General features: G+C 36.9%; 1 protein-coding gene across 1 annotated transcript; it reads left to right on the top strand.

Moving 5' to 3' along the window:
* The first annotated feature begins 89 nt into the window (after nt 1–89).
* Nucleotides 90–4,703, top strand: LOC131946005 (E3 ubiquitin-protein ligase RNF12). The gene is made up of 5 exons (XM_059306637.1): nt 90–180; nt 1,070–1,894; nt 2,590–2,640; nt 2,893–3,108; nt 4,500–4,703. Exons 2-5 carry the CDS (start codon nt 1,181–1,183, stop codon nt 4,557–4,559), a joined length of 1,041 nt encoding a protein of 346 aa, XP_059162620.1. The 5' UTR covers nt 90–180; nt 1,070–1,180; the 3' UTR covers nt 4,560–4,703.
* The last annotated feature ends 4,826 nt before the right edge of the window (nt 4,704–9,529 follow it).

Below are 9,529 nucleotides of genomic sequence, written 5' to 3'. Positions count from 1 at the left end.
AATTTCCGATCAGTTTATTTATGTAAATAAATACATGGCGTGCAAACAGAAACTAAAAGGATTATGTCATCATTCCTGGAAAACAGTCGCAAAAATAGATCTCGAAGACTATATTACATAAGCCTTCAAGTTCTTCAAATTAAGGTGGCTGCTAAGTGCTATGATCATTTCTTGAACATGGTAAGTAGATTCAACAGGAAATTGATAACACTTTCTAGGCAAAACATGGTATTAGATTAAAAAGGAAATGGTGTATTATGACACTTTCTAGGCTAACCTTGACAGTAGATAGAATAGGAAATAGTGTATTATGACACTGACGTGACATTGGATTCAATAAGAAACAGTGTTTCTTTCTGACTTTTTTTTCCAGGGGGTAGGGCACTTGAAAGTATATATGTTCTATATAAAATCCATTTCCTTCGTGAGGGGGGGGGAGAAACTGATAGGAAATAGTGTATTATGACACTGATATGACATTAGATTCAATATGAAATAGTGAATTATGACTTAACTAGGCAGACCAAGTAATTAGGCTTTGGTGTTAATGAGATAACAAGTGACTTAATTATGCTAAAGATAATAGTAGGCCTAACTTTTCATTGAAAAAGATCCTTTTTACAGTGGTTACATTGGCCTATTTATAATTAAATATAACCTTATGCAGCCTATAATATTCAACAGAAATCTATATATAGTATACATATATGTATACTTATTTTATATACATTTACATATTATGTAAAAGTATATATATATATATATATATATATATATATATATATATATATATGAGTTTATATGTATGTAAATAAATATCTAATATATGTTTATATAGATGAGTTTTGCCAATATATATATATATACATACATATATATATATATATATATATATATATATATATATATATATATATATATATATATATATATATATATATATGTATGTATATATATATATATATATGACTTATATTTTAATTTAGATTCATTTATATACATGTGTGTATATGCCTCGTATGATATATATTTAAAACTAAACTACAACACGTTTTTGACTTCTCCCCAGATGATATCATGTATTTAACTAATCCATCAAGAGATCTTATTCCCTCGTCTCTCAACATAAGCCCTAGTCGTTTAGTTTAACGTTTGCCTGTTTTTAAAAAAACTGTCCTCCATGTCTGGAGATGATGCATGGGAGCTGGCCCTACAGCTGCAGGAGCTGGAGATCGAGGCTGCCAGCAACTATGAGGTTGCTAGGCAACTCCAGCTCCAGTACCAGGAGCTGTCCTTAGAGCACAGCGCAGCCCTGGCCATGTGTCTGCAGCAGCAGGAGACAGCTGCCGCAAACTCGGAGCTGATCGCTAGACAGCTCCAGCAACAGGAAGACGAGTTGGCGTCTGCTAGCAGTCTGGAGGTCGCCAGGCAAGTCCAGCTACAGCTGCAGGAGGAGCTGGCGTCTGCTAGCAGTCTGGAGGTCGCCAGGCAAGTCCAGCTACAGCTGCAGGAGGGCGAGCTGGCGTCTGCTAGCAGTCTGGAGGTCGCCAGGCAAGTCCAGCAGCAGGAGGAAATTTCCCTGACCTTGGCGAGAGAACTGCAGCGGCAGCTTGCTGAGGACGGCAGCTTCGAGCTGGCGTTTGAACTACAGCAGCAAGAGTACGCACAAGAGAACAGACCACGTGGTGCCCGGCCTGGATCACGTGACCCACATCCGTCTATGTCACGACAAGCGCCACGTCCGCCCAGAGACAGAAGACACGGTGGTCCCCAACATCAAGGGTCACATCCGGTCATGGTCGTACCTTTTAATCCGTGCTGGGAGTTCGATTTGCCAGTACCACTACCAGGAGGGATGGTGGATGACGAAGAAGACGATAATCCTTTTGTGCAGGTAGCTGACACCATTTTATTTTATTCAATCTTTAGCCTCTGTATCAAAACCTTTATACAGGTTTTCTTAATACTCTCTCTTGTAACCTTGAAATACTTTTTAAACCTATGTATAACTCTTATTCAGACCTTGTACTTACTTTTCATCATTCGTCAGATTTTTTAAACATTTCACCCCCCCCCCCCCCCCCCCCTTTCCACGTCTCACAAAAAATGTACGTTAGGGGTCATCCATAAATGACGTCACTCTTTTTAGACGATTTTTACCTCACCTCCGTCACACATCGTCTTAAAAAGCCAGACCCTACCACCCCTTAAAATGACGTCACCCCTCAGCCAACGACCCCCTCCCCCTCAAAATTGCAGTTTAATTATTATTTTTTTAAGCATCGATTTTTGTCTAAAATATTGACTAATTTCGGTCAATTTAGAGTATTTTAATCAATTTCTACTAAATTTATTAAATCATTTTTATAAATCAGTTGTCTAAAATGCGAAATAATGGCTAAAATTTATTTTCTAACATTACTTTTTTTTTAAATACAAAAGTGTGACGTCACATTATCTACCCCCCCCCCCCCATGCCCAGTCATTGCATATCGTCACAAAATTACGGACCCCCTCCCCTTTACGAGTGTGACGTTATTTATGGACGTCCCTTATGGCATTGTAATGTGTTTCTCTTCCGCTTCATAGTTTCAGCTAAATGGCAACAACAACACTTTGTCGGCTGCGGAATCTTATGAGGTATGGACGCTTACATAGAACTTACTTATTCGTTTATATTAAAAGAAACTCGTTTAAAAACATACTAAGCTTAGCATGACTATAAAGAATTTTTTTGTAACTACCCATAAGTTCCATACCCTTCAATATTACGCCAACCAAATAAAAAAAAATTAAAAAGAGACTATCCGAATCTATTTTTGGCTTGTTTTTTTTTTTTTTTGTCCAAGTGATTCCTGAATCTAAGTTTGGCTCGTTTTTTTTCTGCCCTAGTCATTGCTGAATCTGGCTGATCATGTTGGTGTCGTGAGCACGGGGCTAAGTCAAAACGACATCAACAAGTTGCAGACGTCGCGTTTTCCCGCCAACCGCGGCCCATCTCAGCAGACGTGCAACATTTGTTTATCAGAGTTCGTGCGAGGGGAAGTAATGCGGAATCTGCCTTGCAAGCATCAGTTTCATCAAGCTTGTATTGACAAATGGTTGCAAGTAAGTATTAATTAAGAATTATCTTCCCCAAGCTTCCAAAATTAATCGGCTAGTACAGGGGTCTCCAAACTACGGCCCGCGGACCGGATGCGGCCCGCGAAGTCCTCTCATCCGGCCCGCGGAGATGGAGAACTTTTTGTCCAAGGAAAAAACGTTTGTTGGTGATGGCTGAGGAACTTTGCCCAGAAAAATAAAAGACATGACTGGAAGAAACTGGCCCCCGAACTGAAATTTGATAGTTAATGCGGCCCTCGGACTGAAAAGTGGAGACCCCTGGGCTAGTAGATCAACGTGGTTACAAGTATATGACTCAGAGGCGTCGCTAGGCGGGGGTGGGGGTGCGGACCGCACCGGGTGACAACAGTTGCAACATATATTAATATATAGAAGACATATGCTTTTTGCCAGTTCAATCAATGATAAATTTGAGTTAATCCAGGTATGTTATTAACTAGATACATATCTTCACTATTAACTGTATACACTTTAAAACTATCACCCGATGGAGGGACGGGGGGGGGGAAAGTAACAACAACTATAATATATAACACTATATTTTGGGGGGGGGGTGCGGCACCGGGTGACACCGGACCTAGCGAAGCCACTGATAAGACTAATTGGTATCCAGGGGTGGACTAGCCTGCTGGTCTACTGGGGAAAAATCAGGTGGGCCACCACAGGTAAAACAATGTGGGACCCCAGGAAAAAAAATTGTGGGCCCCTTAAAGCCTCGATTTAAAAAAGAAATTGTCGCATTAATTTCCATCACGCTGAGTATGATCATCAGACTTTGAAGAAAAAGAAATGCTTAATGAAAATTTTAATCTGGGGTTGGGGCCCCTTTTAAAATTTCCCGGGCCTCTTGGACACAGCCGGTCTACCCCTGTTGGTATCTGCAGGCAGTGGCGTATGCAGAGGGTGTTAGTGGAGGGGGGGGGGGGTCGAGACGCGGACGACAATCCACAAATTCCTACGCCACTGTCTGTGGGGAAGTTCTGTAATTTATGTGCCGTGTTCAGGGGGGATCCACTCCATTCCCTTCTCTACTCTTCACTTGCCACAGAAATAAATCATAAGCTTGGTAGTCAAGGTGAATGTTTGTTGTTAAATCTAGTTTCCCATAGCAACCACAACATGCTTTATGTTCTCCCCCCACCCAGTCCATAAACAAAGTGTCGCTGTAATAAACACCTTTAAAACTTCCTTTTAAAAAACTTTACGGATCTCCGGGTTTTACATTTGAATTTGTGTTTAACAAAACACACTGTATAGCGAGGTTTTTTTTTAACAGTTTGTGGAGGCTTTTTTTTTAATTTCTTCTAATTCAAAGTTACTAAATTGAAAACTAGTTTGACAGGTCTATAGAGCAGTTTATTTCTTCTCCTCTACAGTGTAACGCATCGTGCCCTGTGTGTAGGTCTGACGTTAAGGTCAACTCTACACTACGGTAATCTGTGTTGGCATTATTTTAAAGTTACAAAAAAAAAAGAAAACTTTTATATGGGGTGTTGAGGATTTAAAATTCAGTGGAAATTTAGAATGTTTAAAATGAAATACCTGATGAAAAATTTAAACTATTAAATGTTTTGATTAAAAATAAGTCTCAGTTGAAAGTTAGAAAAGCTATTATTTTAAAACTGTTTGAATTATAGTATAAAATAATAAGAATTGTGACATCTACATCTGTTCAAATTATAAAATGTTTAGAACTCACATTATTGTGTAAAGACAATTATATTGTCTTTAAAACCATAGTAAAAACAACAAAGGCCATATTGTTTTTAACTGCATCGGGGAATGTGTTGTTATGTTGCTTCAGATTTCTAGATATCTTCAGTTGTTCATTTTTCAATTTACTTTATTATCTTATTAAAACATACACAATCAGTATCGTGTAATTAAAATATATTAGTTAGAGACTAAAATATGTTTCTTTAATTAACGTACTTACATCAATTGTGGGTCTCAAATAATGGCGTTACTTTTATCTTAATGCACATATTGTATATAATGAATTGTTTTTTAACAATGAATAACGTCAGTCCTTATGAAATTTGTGTCTTTGTCTCATTATTGTATGTAAACAAACCAACCAAAAACTATGCGTTTAGTTTACTAGATTACAGATAGGTTCACTAGATTACAGATAGGTTTACTAGATTACAGATAGGTTTATTAGATTACAGATAGGTTTACTAGATTACAGATAGGTTTATTAGATTACAGATAGGTTTACTAGATTACAGATAGGTTCACTAGATTACAGATAGGTTTACTAGATTACAGATAGGTTCACTAGATTACAGATAGGTTTACTAGATTACAGATATGTTTACTAGATTACAGATAGGTTTATTAGATTACAGATAGGTTTACTAGATTACAGATAGGTTTACTAGATTACAGATAGGTTTACTAGATTACAGATAGGTTCACTAGATTACAGATAGGTTTACTAGATTACAGATAGGTTTACTAGATTACAGACAGAGTACGATATTTTAGTGTGTGTTCTATATTGAAGTATATTCTCATTATGGAAATCGCTACCCTATATGCTCCTCAATCTAATGTCTACCTTACTATTGTTGAACTCAATTATTACCACGAAAAATGCAATATTATTTATATTAATCCTGTTACCTTTCATTCTAAGATATGGATGTGTTCAATATACGGTTTCACAATTTACAATTTTTTAATAATAAATTTATATTTCCAAAATTAAACATTGTTGTTGTTTTTTTTTTTTTTACGTTACTGAGATAAGTGAGAAAGTGACAATAATATATGAAACAAAAGAAACATACTTTCACAAATTCTAAAAATATTTTAGCCTATGAATAGAAGCTAAATATAGATCACCCTGGAGAGGAAATACGCACGTTGTTTATGCCCATTTCTGTGATGATATAAACGGCAGAGTAAAGCAAATTGGAAATTCCCAGATAGGCAAAAAAAAAGAGCCTCAGCTTAAAACGGAAACAAAAAGCACTTGGTCGTAATTCAGAGAACTCTAAATCTCGTTTTAACAAAAACTTTGTGTTAGAGGCTTATATGCTTGCAGTAGCACCAAGCCCATTTTCAGAAGAGGTGCGCTTTTTTCAGAAATTAGTTTCAATAAAATTTCAACTGATTTTCCAACTGCTGCATGCAAGGGAATAAAACAAAATTGCATTAAAAACGTTTTAATAACTAGCTTTTATGTAATAATGCCCTAAAAAGGAGAAAATAAATGATTTTCTTTACACTACAATTTAAATTACTATAAAGAAAAGTATTGGTAAAGCATTGGTAATGCCCACGGAAATATGTGATTTAGATTCCCAGTGGTTATCTTTGCACCTGGGATCAGCTTATTACTACTTGAATCTACCGGCTACGGTGTCCAGTGGCGTAGGCAGGGGGGGGGGGGGGTTAGGGGGGTCATAACCTCCCCATAGACCCCTCGGTATATATATATATAAAGTATGAGGGGGGGTGCAAATCAAAAGTTTGAGGGGGGGTGGTGCAAATCGAAAGTTTGAGGGGGGTGCAAATCGAAAGTTTGTCCCCGGGTAAAAATTGAAACCCCCAGCCCCTCCTTGAGACGATCCTGGCTACGCCACTGGCAGTGTCATTCGGAGCGCATCACACATGAGCACTTCAGCCCATACCGTCGTAAAAAAAAAAGTGCACACTATCAGCTCAGGGAGGTGTAAAACGTCCAGATTTGTAAAAATCTCGTGTTTTTTTTTTTGCACGATTACAATTCTTTCTCGTATACGAGAAAGTAAAAAAAACTCGCCACATGCATTCTTTAGTTCAACACTAGGCAAGTACAATTAAGGTGCCTCCCCATCACAAAATTGTCACTTTATTGTGCATCTTTACATCCTTCGTGGAACGGCATGGTCCAATGGTAGAGCGATTCAGACTTTTTTCCCGGGGGCCACTTAAAACTTTATGGGGTCGGATTAAACTTTCAAAAGTATATATTTTCTAAATAATAGTATAAATTCTATTTTTCGTTCAGGGTGTGTGTATGGGGGGGGTCGTTTTTCCCCATCAGACTCAGAGAAATGCCCCTTGCCCATTGTGGAGACAAAATTGACCGTAAACTGCCTTTGAAAAATAAATACATGACTTAACCTACTAGTTAGGAAACACATAGGAAATCCCCGATAAGGCATCAACAACAGCCGCGCCCAAAACAGAAACTGAAATCACTAGAATCAGGATATAAGTATCTGTTACTCTAGTTTTACAACTAAACCATCAGTTTGTCATACAAGTTACAACAAGCAGTCTTCTGGAGTACCACAAAATGGAGTTCAGAATATGGAGCGACGCCGGCGCGTGAGTATTTTTTTTTTACAGTGGATAGATTCTGTCAACAAATGGACAGTTGACAGTTAAGTAAGTTGTCAGATTCTGTCAACAAATGGACAGTTGACAGTTAAGTAAGTTGTCAGATTCTGTCAACAAATGGACAGTTGACAGTTAAGTAAGTTGTTAGATTCTGTCAACAAATGGACAGTTGACAGTTAAGTAAGTTGTCAGATTCTGTCAAAAAATGGACAGTTGACAGTTAAGTAAGTTGTCACTGTCAGATTCTGTCAACAAATGGACAGTTGACAGTTAAGTAAGTTGTCAGATTCTGTCAACAAATGGACAGTTGACAGTTAAGTAAGTTGTCAGATTCTGTCAACAAATGGACAGTTGACAGTTAAGTAAGTTGTCAGATTCTGTCAACAAATGGACAGTTGACAGTTAAGTAAGTTGTCAGATTCTGTCAACAAATGGACAGTTGACAGTTAAGTAAGTTGTCAGATTCTGTCAACAAATGGACAGTTGACAGTTAAGTAAGTTGTCACATTCTGTCAACAAATGGAAAGTTGACAGTTAAGTAAGTTGTCAGATTCTGTCAACAAATGGACAGTTGACAGTTAAGTAAGTTGTCAGATTCTGTCAACAGTTGTGCAGTTGACAGTTAAGTAAGTTGTCACATTCTGTCAACAAATGGAAAGTTGACAGTTAAGTAAGTTGTCAGATTCTGTCAACAAATGGACAGTTGACAGTTAAGTAAGTTGTCAGATTCTGTCAACAGTTGTGCAGTTGACAGTTAAGTAAGTTGTCAGATTCTGTCAACAAATGGACAGTTGACAGTTAAGTAAGTTGTCAGATTCTGTCAACAAATGGACAGTTGACAGTTAAGTAAGTTGTCAGATTCTGTCAACAGTTGTGCAGTTGACAGTTAAGTAAGTTGTCAGATTCTGTCAACAGTTGTGCAGTTGACAGTTAAGTAAGTTGTCAGATTCTGTCAACAGTTGTGCAGTTGACAGTTAAGTAAGTTATCAGATTCTGTCAACAGTTGTGCAGTTGACAGTTAAGTAAGTTGTCAGATTCTGTCAACAGTTGACAGTTGAAGTTGTCAGATTCTGTTCCCACGTGGTGCTTCTAGCTAACAATGAATCCATCTCCACCAAATCCAGGATGTCGCTAGAGTCTGAGTGTCTGGATTACATTCACCGTTATCAGAGAGATTATGAGAGGGAGCAAACAAGAAACGACTTTAGGAGAGTTTTTTTTGGGGAGTCTAGCTTTGAAGTCAGCGGAAACAGACGAGCACAAGTGACACATAAAGCAGCGAGTCTGTCTGAGTCCAGTAATACAGCACGTCCACCTAGAGAAGAGAGGAACACAAATCCAACGTCTCAAATTTTGCACCCACAAGAATCTATATTTTTAGATAATTATATCCAGGTGGGTTAAAGTAAACAATATTTGTAATTTAACTATGCTATTTGTGTATCAGCTGTGAACGTCAAACACATATCAGCCTCTTTTTTTATAAATGAAGATGTACATGTAAAATGTAAGACCCCCCCCCCCTTTTTTTTTAAATAAAAGTAACAGCACTATTGTAGACAACACTTAGAGAAATATTTGTGATTGAATAGTTTTGCTTTCTATTTCAGTTTTGTTTTGTATTTTGAAATATGTATATATATATATATATATATATATATATATATATATATATATATATATATATATATATATATATATGTATATATATGTATATATATATATATATATATATATATATATATATGTATGTATATACATATATATATATATATATATATATATATATATATATATATATATATATATACATACATACATATGTACATATATGTATGTATGTATACACATACATATATACATATATATACATATATATGTATGTATATACATACCAGTAGCGTACGCAGGGGGGGAGCAGGGGGAGCGGCCGCTCCCCCTCTGGTCATTTTCAGCAAAGTGGCGCCTTTTTGGAAACTTTTAAAACTCAGTTTTAAACAATGATATTTGTTAAAAATATTTTTGGCCGGCACATCTATGTAAATCAAAAGATTTCTTTTCACTCAGCAAT

This window comes from Physella acuta, unplaced genomic scaffold (genome assembly GCF_028476545.2).
Source record: "Physella acuta isolate Inbredline_101_S28 unplaced genomic scaffold, ASM2847654v3 ptg000543l, whole genome shotgun sequence".
NCBI lineage: Eukaryota > Metazoa > Mollusca > Gastropoda > Physidae > Physella > Physella acuta.
The sequence above is the reverse complement of the archived record's forward strand: the minus strand, read 5'-3'. Positions and strand labels throughout refer to the sequence as shown.